The 14,578-nt window shown below is 46.1% G+C and overlaps 1 protein-coding gene across 1 annotated transcript; it reads left to right on the forward strand.

Annotated features, from left to right (window-relative positions):
• The first annotated feature begins 1,662 nt into the window (after nucleotides 1-1,662).
• On the forward strand, nucleotides 1,663-14,174 carry CDH26 (cadherin 26). Its single transcript, XM_074157535.1, has 16 exons — nucleotides 1,663-1,695; nucleotides 3,272-3,349; nucleotides 3,433-3,555; nucleotides 3,983-4,144; nucleotides 5,361-5,508; nucleotides 6,083-6,249; nucleotides 6,410-6,538; nucleotides 8,516-8,701; nucleotides 8,887-9,155; nucleotides 9,757-9,899; nucleotides 10,147-10,380; nucleotides 10,937-11,164; nucleotides 11,538-11,662; nucleotides 12,069-12,143; nucleotides 13,193-13,276; nucleotides 13,968-14,174. The coding sequence occupies exons 1-16, from the start codon at nucleotides 1,663-1,665 to the stop codon at nucleotides 14,172-14,174; spliced, it is 2,391 nt and encodes a 796-aa protein (XP_074013636.1).
• The last annotated feature ends 404 nt before the right edge of the window (nucleotides 14,175-14,578 follow it).

Below are 14,578 nucleotides of genomic sequence, written 5' to 3' on the forward strand. Positions count from 1 at the left end.
CTTTTTGTGGATATTTTTGCTAGTAATTTCATTGGAAAGTGATCTTGTAATTCAAAGTTACTGTATATTTATTATATTAAAGGTGAGATACTGCCTGTTACTTAGTTGTATGTTTTTCATCATCCACCAGATGGCACCTCTGAATTTTTCTTTTAGAAACTCTCTTTACTGCAGTGCAGGGTAGAGCTCGGAGCTCAGGATGTCCCAGTGCTGCTGCTGCTGCTGGGAAGCGAGGTAATTAAAGCTGCGTGATTAGTTCTGCTCCCCAGGGCAGTCACTTCTGTAATGGCTGTGGTAAGGCATCGTAATAGGTGAAGTTAACAGGAAAAACTTACTTCATCATATTCGTACCTTTTTTAAAAAAAAATGAAATGCACTAATGATTGAGTTTCACACTCTCTGTTACATCTCCAGGACACTTAAAACACGATCCAAAGAGCACAAAGACGCGTGGGCAGATCCTTGCGGAGAACCACATTCTGGCGTTGCCAGCGTACACGGATAAGTAGGTTTAACTTAACTTCACACGCCGTGCCTTCATACGCTCCGCTGAGACTGACCAGGAGGAAAATGAAGGGAAAGAGATCCAAAGGGGGGAAATGGCATTTCCTATTGCTGAAAATCCCTTAGCTGTGCTCTTTCTGTAATCTGTACAGCTGCTCGGTGAGATAGCACGCAGGAGTTTTACACTCAGAACGTTCTCGCTATTTTGAGTTTTTCCTGATGTCTAAACCGTCCCATCCGGGGCTGTTATTTGAGCCTGTTACTTTCTGTCTTTTTAATTGTGAATCTCAGGAGATGACTTGCCTGCCCTCCTCCCCACGCTCGCTTTTATTTAAAACATTGTGGCCTATTTGATATGTTCTATTGCTTTCCTTCTCCCCTGAGCAGAAGATCAGTTCTTCCTTAAGTCTTCCTTTCATAACTTCCAGAACACTATTTTCCAGTTCTAAAGTGCCAGTAAAAGCAGTAGAGGGGAGTGGAAAATGCTGTAAAAGTTTGTTTTCATAGAAGCCAGGACCTTCCCCGTACCCTCTGCCACTGCCGCCTTTTTACGTGGTTTTATAAGACTTAATTTTTCATTTCCCGCCTCTTTTAGTAGTTTTATTTAAAATGTATTTTCCGCGAGCGAGGCGGGAAGTTCAGCCTCAGGTACGTAAGAGTTGGTGCTCGATGGCTCCTGGGTCGAGCGGGGCCATCCGGGGTTTCTCTCAGCTTCCCGGTAAGCGTTCAGGGGCCTGGGGGCGAAGTCCGAGGCAGGGGAGCGGGGCCGCCCCCGGGCCTGGCGGACGAACCCGCCTCCGTTCGCCCTGGAGCCGCGCGGTAGCGTTTCGCAAACACTCGTGACGAGGCGATGGCATTTCCAAGGAAAGGCGGGTGGTTTGTTCCAGCTGTAAAACGGGCGCACACCTGCAGCGGCAGCAGCCCCCTCCCGCGCGGCGCTGGGGCGGCTCCGGGGGAGGGACCTGGCGACGATCAATACTTTTGCTGCGGTTTTTAATGTCGCCTGAGGGACGCAAACTCCCGCGTGTCCTCGGCCGGCTGCGGTGCCACCGCGGGTGTCACCCGGCGGACAGACCCCGCCGGCATCGAGCCGCTCCGCGGCGCAACGCGCTCTGCCGCGCAGGGCCCCGCTCCGCGCCCCGTCTGCGCCCCGCCGCCATGGAGCGACTGGCCGCGCTGCTTCTCCTGCAGGTGGGTGCGCGCCGGACCCCCCCTTCCCCGCGGAGCCGCCGCCGAGGGGGCGCCTCTGTCCGCGGGCACCCGGCTCGGGGCTCCTGGACGCGGATCCAGTCCGGGGAGTGGACTGATGGTCACAGACTGGTTTGGGTTGGAAGGGACATTAAAGCCCCCCCAGTGCCACCCCCTGCCCTGGGCAGGGACACCTCCCACCAGAGCAGGTTGCTCCAAGCCCCCTCCAACCTGGCCTTGAACCCCTCCAGGGATGGGGCAGCCACAGCTTCTCTGGGCAACCTGGGCCAGGCTCTCACCACCCTCACAGCAAAGTTCTTCCCCACATCTCATCTCCATCTCCCCTCTTTCAGTGTCAAACCCTTCCCCCTCCTCCTAGGGCTCCCCTCCCTGATCCAGAGTCCCTCCCCAGCTTTCCTGGAGCCCCTCTAGGGACTGGAAGGCCGCAGTAATTCAGCAGCATTTCCATGGGCAACTGGTGCACATGGAGGAGCGTGGAAGCCCTAAAATACACAGTTAAAGCTTCCAATGTAGCTAAAAGCGGCTGCACGTACGCAGAGGGGGCAGCAGAGCTGGAGCTGGGACAGAGCTCATAAACAGGACGTGCAAGTGGCAGGTTCCAGCCTCACTGGCTGCTCTTACATCGCGGGGGTTTTCCCCGGGTCATACACCAGCTCTACAGCCCCAGGGCATCACTGGTGAACCCCTGTTGCTTGGCGAGTTTATAACCACGGCAGTTTTATTACATTTCTTCAGAAAAAGGTCATGGGGTAAAGGCCTGACCTTTGCCCAAGCCTAGGCACGAAGAGCTCTGTTTCAGTTTTCAAATGTGATGGAATGAGTGATAAAAGCCCAGGCTTTCCCAGGAAAGCAGTGGGAACGCGGAGGAGAGTGCAAAAGTTACCCGTGAGCTGATGGCAATGGTGTGATGTGAGTCATGTGGTTCTCCTCTGGGGGGAAAGATTTCAAGGAAAAAGCAGTGTTAGAAGCTGGTGCTTAGAAAAGGGCAAATCCTGCCAGTTGGGCTGCAGGCACCTTTCCCAGCAATTTATTTCACTCATCTGGATTAGAGACTTTGGTCCAGTGTCTGTTTTCTGGTAAATCAGCTGCGTTTGGGACGCTCAGAGTCACCTGCAGTCTCTCAGAACCTGAAATACTCCCCAGACTTAACTTTTTCCCAGTAGGTTTATGTCCTGTCAATACCAGACAACTTCTGAAGGAGCACCAGCAAGAGAGAGACAACTTCACCAGAGAGAGAGACGGAGGCAAATAGTTGGAAAACTGGAGATACTTGGTTTGAGAAAAGCCATAGAGATAATGCCAGGGACTGTCGGATGCGGTGTTTGCGTGTTTGTGGGACGGGCACCACCTGACCAGCAAAATTAATATCCAAGCTTTCACGCCAGTTCATTTGGAATGAGATGGATGATATTGGGGCGTTTCCAGGGTTAAATACAATTTCATACAACATTGTCAGAGCTGAATCAATATGTTTCTGTGAAGCCAAAGTCGTCCTAGACAACACATGGATGGTTCCTAGTTAACCACACTTCTCACAATCACCTTTTTTTCCCCCAAGGTTACTGCTGCCAACAGTTTTTTTCATGAAATTGAAAATTTGAGTTTAAGACAAGCTATCCGAAAGAGGAGTATTGAGGTTTGTAGTCAATATTCTATAGTAACAGATACCCAACTGTTAATACGTAACTACGGCACTAAATATACTTTTTTGTCCAATAGTGGATAGATTCTGATCCGTTAGACAGTCTGCGTCCTCTGCAGCGGACCAAAAGGACCTGGGTTATCACCACCATTGATGTTCAAGAAGAGGACAAAGGCCCGTTCCCAAAATACGCTGGCCAGGTACAAGCAGGCTGGCAGTAAGAGTGAGCCTCAGTGAGGGGTTCATCACACGCACTGGGTGTCAGAATGCCGGAGGTAGGAGGGGCAAGAACCGTGCATCAAACAGCACCTTTTATTAAAATAACCAACTGATGTGTTCAAAATTGTCTTATTTACCCAGAGGTGGGTAGAGTTGTGTGGTGGGGGGTGTGTGGCTCCTCTCCATGGGCAGCTCGGGGGGAAGCCGGTGCCGGAGTGGGGAGGTGAGAGCCGTGGCCCCGGCTGAGACCCTGCACATCACGGTGCTGCAGCCCGGGACTGTGGGTCGGCCGAGCCCCCCCGGCTGCCAAGAGAAGGGGGGCGGGAGGAGAACAGGGCTAAAGTCTTTTCATTTCTCTTCCATCTTCCCTACTCACACCTCATTGTGCTACTTCTTGTTTTTCAAAAGCTGTTCAATAACAGATCATTTAATAAATCAGTAAAATATTTAATCAGTGGACCTGGGGTGGATGAACCTCCAGAGGTTGGATTGTTTTCTATAGAAGATGATGCGAATGGCCACGTGCATGTACATCGTGCCATTGACAGAGAAAAGACCTCAACTTTTCAGGTAACACACTTTAAAAAAAATACTTAAAACTGTTTGCAAATATTAATTGCTTTCTCATGGCTCAATGCTTCACAAGAACGAGACACATATTTTTATGGCCTCTTTTTCTTATTTTGAGCCTCTAAGTAAATGCTAAGATGGTTGTCTCAGCAGAGACCAATAGGCAACGTCCACACCACTCTCCATTATAAACCTGTCCTATCTTTGGGCTTCCACAAATAGCTGTACGCTTCTTTTCTATCTTTTTTGTATGACCCTTGGTCATAATCTGAAAAATGAAAAGGTTATCCTGAGAGTCAGTGTCTGTTGCAGCTCTAGCGGCCAGAACACTGAGTTGTGAACCCCAAAACTCCTAATCAAGAGAATGGAAACAAATAGTCACACATTACAAAAAAATAGATAATACTGGAGGAGCTGCAAAGCTGTGTTACTGTGACTTTATGTAATAAGCATATGTTTCTCCTTAAAAAGCAGAAAAGCGTTCATAAGCAGGAAGCGTAACGAAAGGAACGTGGTAACAAGTGTGTGAATGAAATGTGAGAGTGTGGGTTTGTTTTCCTCTTCCAAAAACCCATCAGTTGTGGTGTCCTTGTGTTTATTCCGTGGTGGTTTCTGTTTGTGTCTCTGGATTAACTGCACCCAGTGGACAGTTACCGTTCCGCGGGGCTTTCTCTGCAGGGTCTTGCCTTCCATAGTGAAAGGATAAATTTTGGAGAGCTTTCTGTTCCCCTCACTGGACCCATGGCTGTTCCAGGGCAGACACTCAGGGCTTGGTTTTAAAGCAAAAATAAGTGTAGCAAAGGAGAATTCGGCATTCAGAATTGAATCCCCTGAACATTCATGGATACGGAGAAAAACATCATAGAGAGTGGATGTACTACTCAAGTAAATACTTCAGAATTGGGGAGCACACACGAAAGCATTCTTTTGTCTGGCCCCAAGGATATTTTTGTATTTTATATTAGGCAGTCATTTCAAATAACTCAGATCCAGCTCCAGGTACTGCTTTTTTTTTAAAGTATTGTTTATGCACAGGACGACGATTATGAATCTACTACCTTTGAAAGGTGAAATAGTGACTTAGTGATGCAACTCAAAGCCAACCACTACCCAAATATGACTGACACAGCTTCAGAATTGAAAGTTTCTTGTTCCGTTCTGATATCTAAATGATGCCATTCATTCCATTCTGATATTTGTGTCGCTACTCATTTAGATACGTTTCGATATTGTGTACAGAAAAACTGGTGAGCCGTTGGATCATCCTTTATTTTTCAAGATAAAGGTTAAAGATATTAATGACAACGCACCTGAGTTTCCCAAAGAGGAATATAGCGTTACAGTAAGAGAGAACCACAGTAAAGGTAAGTGCCATCCAACCGAGGGACACTCCTTGTTGTGTATGACTGCTCTCTTTTCAATTTCTTTGTCTTTCTTTTTTGTTTTGTACAAAATCTGTTCTCCTCAGGTTTTACTTAAACACTCATGGGTTTAGGGACTGCATCCTTGAGGGAGTGTTTCCTGCCCCTTGGCTTCTTGTCTGATTAACCTCACTATTCATTAGCGTAACGATGGGGACATGCTGGAAAAACTCCTGAGAGAGTTCTTCTTAACTACAAGCCAAGACTTTAGCAGAGTAATCTGACACGTGGCCACGGGGTGAACTCCTCAGGAGCTGGCTCAGACCTGGCATAACTGACCAGGAAATGGTTTTGATAAAATAAATTCAGGAGCGTAATAACTCTTTATTGTCTCTTGGTACTTTAGGCATTTGCTACCCAAGTGAGGTGGAGGCCAGAGTCTTTGCAGAGATAGCCATAGCCACAGGAGAATCTATAGGTGTTCTTAGGACTTGTGTGTCCAGGACCCTGCAGACAGGCTGAGAAACTCCATGTCAAGACTAAACACTTCTATTATTGTCTCAATTCTTCATCCTAGATGAGCCCGTTTTCCAAGTTACTGCCTTGGACAAAGATGAAGGGGGCACTGCGAATTCTCAGGTGTCCTATTCTCTAAGCATGCAAATGCCCCTTCCAGATGGATTCATATTTAATATTGATCCTACCACAGGATCAATATTTCTGACAGGATGCCTGGATTATAAGGTGATGTACATACGGCAGCTTCTTGTCATTCAGTGCACGATACACATTGACTACGTGTTAACCTGGGAGAGCCTCACGTCCAGCCTTGTAGCTGTGACTGGCAACACGCGGGAACTGCTTCTGGCCTAAGTCTGAGAAGTTCCTTTCTTCTGCTTTTCAGGCTGCCAGCTCTTTCAAACTTCTGATCGAAGCCAGTGACCACGGGACTCCCCAGCTCTCATCTACTGCAACAGTGAACGTAGCTGTGGAAGATGCAAACAACCACCTCCCTGTATTTACTAGGGATAATGTAAGGAAAACCATTACTGCTTTACTGAACCTTCCTAAATACAGTTCAGTCCTTCAAACTGCTGAAAGCACTCAGTGGTGGGAATAGGAACCCTCACACTTTGCAGAATCAGCCAAAACACTTGCAAATGAGCTTTATGTGTTAGAAGAAATGTCGCTTAAAAATGTGGACAGTAAAAGAATGCCTGACTATAGAGAGTGGTAAACTCTGTTAGTTTTCTGTGTACAGCACTGGAGGGATTTTGTCTCTGGTACCCTAGGGATGCTGACAGACTGAGCTGAGGTGCTGATTACAATCTGCTCTTGAAAGCTCCTGGTTTTGCTCCGTGAAGACCTGAGTGGCCCCGATCCCGCAGGGCCCTGTGCTGCTAAAGGCTGTGAGCGGGAGAGAGCTACACTTGAGTTCAGATCAGAGCTATCCATTTTCGGGCTCTGGTCCCAGCGATAGCTCAGGTCCCATAAAGACTGTCTGTAATTTGCACGTTGCCACGTTTGTTGTGGTTTAGTCCCGTCTGGCAGCTAAACACCCGCTCACCGCTCGCCCTCTGCCTGCGGTGGGGTGGGGAGAGAATCGGAAGGGTAAAAGGGCAAAACCTTGAGAGTTGAGCTGAAGAGTTTAATAGGGAAAGCAAAAGCCACGTGTGGAAGCAAAGCAGAACAAGGAATTCATTCACCGCTTCCCGTGGCAGGCGGGTGTTCAGCCGTCCCCAGGACAGCCGGGCTCCATCACACGCAGCAGTTACTCGGCAAGACAAATGCCATCACTCCGAATGTCCCCCCCTTCCTGCTCCTTCCCCACAGCTTTTATTGCCCCACACGGTACGGCATGTCCCTCTGGTCGCTTGGGGCCAGCTGTCCCCTCCCAGCTTCCTGTGCACCCCCAGCCTGCTCGCTGGGGGGCGGGAAACAGAAACAGCCTTGATGCCCCTACGTGATCGACACTGTGATCATCACAAATCCAAAACATAGCACCCTACAAGCTACTAATGAAGAAAATTAACTCTCCCAGAGTCATGTCAAGCGCTGGTATGTGTAAATACTTGTAGCTGTGAGCAGTAAGAATAGATGCTGGGATACAACAGCGGGTACAAAGTCACCACGAAAGCAGACCCAGCAGTGTTACTGTGGTAGGTCTCCACCTGCAGAATGGGGTTTGGAAGACCTGAGGGAATAAGGTCAGATAATCTGCCAAAGTAGGTTTATACAAGAATCTGTGCTTCATCATCATTCGCTCCAGTCTAGTAAGATTCCCAGCCTTCTCACAGGAGTGATTTGTTCCTTCTAAGTACACGTATTATTCTTTACAGCATTTTTAAAAGTTGTGATGCAAGGGCAATATTGTTTACATAGGAGAAGGCAAGAGTCTGCATTGTCAGATCTCAAGCAGTAACCAGCTTATGCAATTTGTGTTTATTTTCTTCATAGTTTATTAGCATCTCATCTTTTAAGAGATATTTCTGCCTTGGGTGATTTAATTGGCATTTCTTAGCCTTTGGAGTGCTAGCTAGGCAAGCTGGTGGCACAAACTTAAACCATTGTGAAGAAATGACCTAAAATCTCACACATACTTGGTTTCTACACGGTCAGGCATGTAACATCTGCAGACTGGTTCTGGCCTTAGCCTGTGTGCAGCCATCGCAGAAGAGCATCCTGGATGGATGGAAGCCCCAGTGGCACTTACGTGCCTATTGCTCTAGTCAATATTAGGAGAGAGGAGCAGTCTCCTGGTTTGAGCTGAAAATCAGGTTTAGTAATAAGTCCTTTATGAAGTCAGTGGGCATGTGTTGGAGGAAGGTTAGTTCTGTATCTCCCATAAGGGTTCTCTGTCACCGAGTGGGGACCCGTGAACCACTACAGACAGTGACAGTGTGTGCAGGAAGTAGGTCCACATGGGGGAACTCTGGCTCAGAAATGGATAACAAGCCTCTTCCTCTTGGGGAATAGAAATAGTCCTTATTTTTTTCCTTTCCCCTCCCAGTACTTGCTGCAGATTTCAGCAGGTCAGGAGCATCCAGCTGTATTACGGCTCCCGGTAGAAGATGAAGACTCTCCCAACACTCCAGCTTGGAGAGCAAAATACAGAGTAATGGAAGGCAATGAGAAGGAGCAGTTCACCATTGAGACGGATCCAGTCACTAACGAAGGCATTTTGAGTATTATCAAGGTAAGGAGCAGTAACGGGTGACCTACAGCATGGCAATGTGAGGTGTGGTCTGACCATGAGACCAAGAGCTCAGCACCTGAGCTGGGTTTGGTGAGCTCAGCTCAGCGCCGAGTTCCAGGCATACAGGGATGACTCCCAAACCAAAGGTCAGAGCTGCTAATTAGACTTTTGTCTGGGGTTTTCAGCCTCTCGACTATGAAGATGACTCCGAGATGAAACTTGTCATTTCTGTGGCAAATGAAGAACCTTTCTTCTTGTGTAAAAATGGCCTTGTGATGACCTCAGGCCTCGAATCCACGAATACAACTGTGAACATCGTGGTCTTACGGTCACAACGTGCTCCTAGGTTTCATCCTCCTGTACTTATTGTCCAGAAAGAAGATTCGATGAAGCCTGGGAAAGTATTTAGAAGGTATCCTGCCACATATCCAAATGATGTGCCAAATAAGATAAAGTAAGTGGAGATGCTTCTAACTCTCAGAATAAGAAATAGCTTAGGAATATAAAGAGGTTTCCAAGTTTAATTTGGTATATGAACACATATTAATATACATACACATCTATATTTACAGTTACATGAACACGTACATCAGAGGTGCAGATTTTCTGTTGGTGATACCGCAGATCTAGATAGCACGTTCTCTAAGACAGAATTTAAAGGTGCCCTCAGGCCTTGGTTGCTCAATGTCTTTGGAACAGGTTTGCCTAAAACCCGGTTGCATTATTTACATATTTTACTTTTGACAACAAAATGTTGATGCCATAGAAAGGACTAAGGTATGCTGGGCTATAAGAATGGGAATCTGATGTGGAAGTAAATACTTTCTTAGCCCCTAGGAACAGTTTTGATGGGCCTGTGCAAGGTATGGGGACTTGTGCGGGGACCTGTGTGTTGGCTGTGCTGAAACACACAGTGTTAACAAAAGTGAGCATCTCTAACAAGGGAAAATACCTACAGAGCTCAAAGGACAAAGAAAGATGCAGTAGAAATTTTCTGTTCTTCAAAATTCATTTAAGAAAATATGGCACTTTTAACTTCTTCCTTTCTTTTTAAGATATGAACTAGCCCGCGACCCAGATGGCTGGCTGAGTGTGGATGAGAATTCTGGAGTTCTTACTGTGGCAAAAGAATTTGATCAAGAGTCTCCTTATGTGAACAACAGCCTGTACACCATCATCGTTCATGCTATCGGCCACGGTAAGCGGCCAGTCAGAAAATATTCAGGCAGTATTGGGACTGGTTGAGATGAGGTGCACGTTAGATATAAAATGACAGCAAGACTAAGGATCTCGGTGGAGAATGGTGGTGCAGAGCAGACACCCTAACGGTTAAAGCTGGTGTTATGTGTGACTAGTGGGATAGACCAGGCAGAGATCCTGCCAACAGACTGGCTTTTGTCCGGACCAGTTACAAGTGGTTTTCCATTTCTTTTACTCCTGTCTAGATATTCCACCTCAGACTGGTACTGGCACCATCCTGCTGTACTTGTCTGACATGAATGATCATATGCCAACATTAGCGGCTCCTTCTTTAGACGTGTGTGACAAAGAAGAAGAGACACCTCTCATTATAAAAGCTAAGTCTGCTACAGCCCGGTCACATTCTGGGCCATTTACGTTTGAGCTGACTGAGGACTCTGAAGATGTGAAGCGTAACTGGACATTAGGAAGGAACTTTGGTGAGTTCTTCCTTTCATGTCCTTCAGGAGAAGTTCATTGGCACTTACATGCCCTCTAGCTATTTCACTGTGGTTATGGTCTTACCTTTATGGTTTGTTACTGATTAATCTCAATGAAACTGAAAGGACATGGAAGAACAGCTTTCAAAATAGAAAGTTACTGCAATTTGAAAAAAAAAGTAACATCATTCTTCACCTCTGCTGAGAATGGACCAGAAGTGATGTGCTCAGATTGCAGAAAGGGGGGGGATAAGAAAGCTGATGAACCACTCTGCATTTGATTAACGTCCTAATGAGTTCTAGAGGCTTCGGTGCAGCTATGTCAGGATGCAGCAAGGCTGGGACAGAGCTGTTCACCAAGAGGCTCAGCAAGGTGATGGAGTGGGATGTCATTTTGTCCTATTTACTATGGTGCATTGAAGCTGGAAAAAATATTTGAAATTGGGGTGGAAATGAGTTTCCCTTTGATTATCAACCAGGGAACTTGTTGAAGGGACTGCAGAATCTCAGACTTCTTTCTGCGAGTCTTGAAATAATTTGCTTGTCTTCTTTTTAGGAGAATCGGTTGAACTTGTACGGTTAAGAAGTCTCCCACAAGGTAGCTACTTGATACCCGTCATTATTCGGGACAGGCAAGGATTTTCCACGAGGCAGACTCAGCATGTGAGGCTCTGCTTTTGCCCAGATGGACATACATGTAAAGATTCACCACGTCCACAAGCAGCAGTGACACTTGGAGGTGCTGCCATTGCAATAATACTGTTGGCTTTCTTATTACTACTGGGTGAGTAACCCCCTAACTAGCACGTGCAAGTTGTCTGTCATCTGCCCGTTGGATCTCATGGCAATTTGGCATGTCCTTAGCAGGCAAGACCATTAGCCCTCATGTGGTACAGCGTAGCTGAGGTGCAAGCAGCCAATACTTGCACTCTTCATGGCACTTCCATCCATGGGTCCTGGTGAATGATCCGTTCTCTCTTCAAGTTTTAGGAAGACCTTAGTTTCCAACACAAGACATTGCCATTTCCACCTAGTAAGCAAAAAGATCTTTTTTGATAGCCAAGAAAACTTTCAAATGACCTCACCAGCCGACTGTGTGGAGCCGTACAGATCTATTCACAATGCCTGTTTCACCATTCTCTTTCTTGTTTCAACAGTTTCCATTATTCTGCTTTGCCGGTTTTGTGAGTCAGGATCTAAAAGCAAAGCCATTGTTCCACCTCAAGAGGGTGAACAGACTTTAATCAACTATAACGAAGAGAGCAGACCGTCTCTGTTTCAAGTAAGTGCAAAAGCACAGATCCACATTACCCCACCAGTGGCTGTATCTGGTACCAGTCATCTCTTCTATTATGTTTCCTCTGGTTTTAGAATGGAGCAAAATAAAGCTTTTTTGTCGCTAAGCATACCTGGGGAGTGGTGTTCTGCACGGGCTGGATAACGCTACTCTGGTGACAGACTGCTGTCACTCCTACCACTTTTCAGTATCAGCAGGACCTTCCCAGGTGCCTCATCCTCTGATGAATCCGACAGAAGAGGCGGCACATCATCTCTTGTCACACTGTGCACACCAGTGTTTGCAATGAGGAAGAAATGAAAATGAAAAAGGGAATACACTGCAAAAAAAGTGTGATCCCTCACAGCCTGGTTCAGTTTCTTATTAAAACCATCCCTGTCCCTGTACGCAGGCTAAGCTGGATATTATGGGTCACGCTGCTCTTCCGCCTGTGCCTGTGGAGGCTGGAGAAGAAGCGATTGCTGAGGTAACTGCCTGTTTCCTTACGTAAATGGCCTTTTTATACCATGGAAACTGGTAATCCAAAGACTGAGTTTGGTATTAATACTGGGAAGAATAATGCAATATATTTCAATAGAAAATAAGTGTCACTTGTTGGAGATTCTGCTACTAGTTAAAATATTGTTGACAACTTATTTTTTTCTAACAGCTTTCAGTTTAGACTGACATTTCATTAGTTATTGTTCTAAATATTTGCAAGTGTAATTTCTTCCAAAATTCTTATCACAGTACCTGGATTGATATGCACAAGGTTTTATTCAGTTCTTGATATAAGTGAAGTGGAACCATCATTCTTCAGATATCTATCTAAAACATGCTGGTCAACATCTTCTACTTAGCATACTGTAAAAGTGTGGCTAGGATTTTTATTTTTATTTTTATTTTATTTACTTTTATATTTATTTTTAAAAAAAGTATTTTTATGACACCAAGATGTAATTCTGGGGGTTTGAAGGCTTTTGAGTTTGTTCTGTGGAATTTTTGTACTACATTCTCTAACAGATGTCTATTTTTATTGTAAAGAATGCCTGAAGGAAAGCCTGGTCTACATCAATAGGTGACTGGCACGTGTTCTGCTCCTAGAGAGAGACTGTAAGAACAATCTCTTACAGAAGGCAAAGAAAATGTAAAATAGTCTTTTCTATGTATGTGAGAACCCAATTCCACAATCCTTAAGACCATAGTTAGGAGCCAGGATTACCTGTGCGAGCAGACATTATAAAGTTCTGTGGTCATGTTTGGTGCCATTAATGAAAAGGAATACAGCAAATTTAGAGGAAGAAACATATTTAATTACTGGAGAGTATGCAGAATGCCTCCAGTTGGTGACTCCATGTACACATAGAGTATGGACTCATAAGAAACAGCCCCTGAACAGAAAAAGCTGTAACTGGAGAAGACAGCACAAGGGAAATGGGTGTAACAGAGACAAAGACAGCTGGATTTATTTCTAGCTGAGAGAAGTGTTAGTAGGTGACTTTATGCTGGTCAAACCTGAGATACTCTGTCTTCCAGGATGGCCTGTATGTTACGTACGAGACATTCCAGGAAAGACACCTAGAATTCATGATACAGACAGTGGACAGAATACTGGGTCAGGTAAGAAATGAATGTTGAACCCCTCCTTTGCCAAACTGGCTTGTAAGAACGGGAAAAAGGCTTGCAAAACTGGAAGGCTGCTGTGGCTTCAGCTACTCCCTCAGCCCACGTCTAAGAAGCATTACAATCGAGAGCAAGGGATATATCTGAAGGGGAAGCATTGAAGATTCTTTCCTTGTTGACCATGTCTTGTCTCCTACACTCCGTGCTGCCATGGTCACCCAGCAGTTACTGCAAGGTTGGGGTCTGTCACCTGTAACAAATTCTTCAAGTCGGGGAAGTGGGGCTGAAACGCTCTGTGTTACTGTGCACAGTTCGGTTGCCTGCTCTTTCGCTTCTGTGCCAGCAGGGAAATCCTCTTGCTGTGTCCTGCCTGGCCATGTTCCCAGGCCTGTCCCCAACACCTGCCTGGGCCAGAGCTCATGGCTCCACGCAGCCAGCTTTACTCGCTTGCTGGCTGGTCCAGGACAGAACAAATGCTCTTTTCTGCTTCATTTGTACTGTAGGGGAAGTTCAGGCTCTGGTGCAGCTGAGGGCTTCAGTAAGACTTGTCCTTGTGAGAGAAAGACTCATACTCGTCACTGTAACCTCCGGGCTTAACTGACTAATTTGCATACCATGAATTACTTTGATTTTGGAAAGGGCAATAGGAGCTTCTGTGATGATTTGCATTGTTTCTTCCTTTCTTTAGAAACTGGATTACCAAAACAGACTGGAAGATTACAGGGATATCTGTAAGCCTCACATATACACTGAGGAAGGAGAACTAGAACGAAGTGACTCCTGCTCTGTCTCCATTGGCGGTGAGGACTTGCCTGTTGATTTTTTGAACACTCTTGGACCAAAGTTTTCTGCTCTGGAAGAAATCTGTGAGAAGCGATTTCTGTCATTCAATTAATTTCAGAAGGCCGTGCCTACTTTATGGTGTTGCAAAGACTTCTGGCAGAAGCACTGAAAAATTGGGAAAAAAAGACCCATCTGCGCTGGAAAGCGCTGCGGTGTTTGCACCGTGAGGACCTGCCTTTGACTCTTCCTGCTGCGCTGTTCACACGTAACTGCCGAGAACCCGCGGGTCTGGAAGGTCCACTCTGCTCTGAAGAGATGATGGAATGATTTTGGCATATTCTGTGCAGACTTACACAAATGGAAGATCTGATATTAAGGATCCTCAATATTGTACGCAAAGGAATAAAAGAGATCTCCTAGGCTAGAAATTCCAGTCCAAATTCCATATGGAAATAAGGCAGTTGTGAACGGAGCTAGGCTGGTGATGCAGTCCTTTCTGGTCCCTTTAAATCCAAG

This window comes from Numenius arquata, chromosome 12 (assembly GCF_964106895.1).
Source record: "Numenius arquata chromosome 12, bNumArq3.hap1.1, whole genome shotgun sequence".
Taxonomy (NCBI): Eukaryota; Metazoa; Chordata; class Aves; order Charadriiformes; family Scolopacidae; genus Numenius; species Numenius arquata.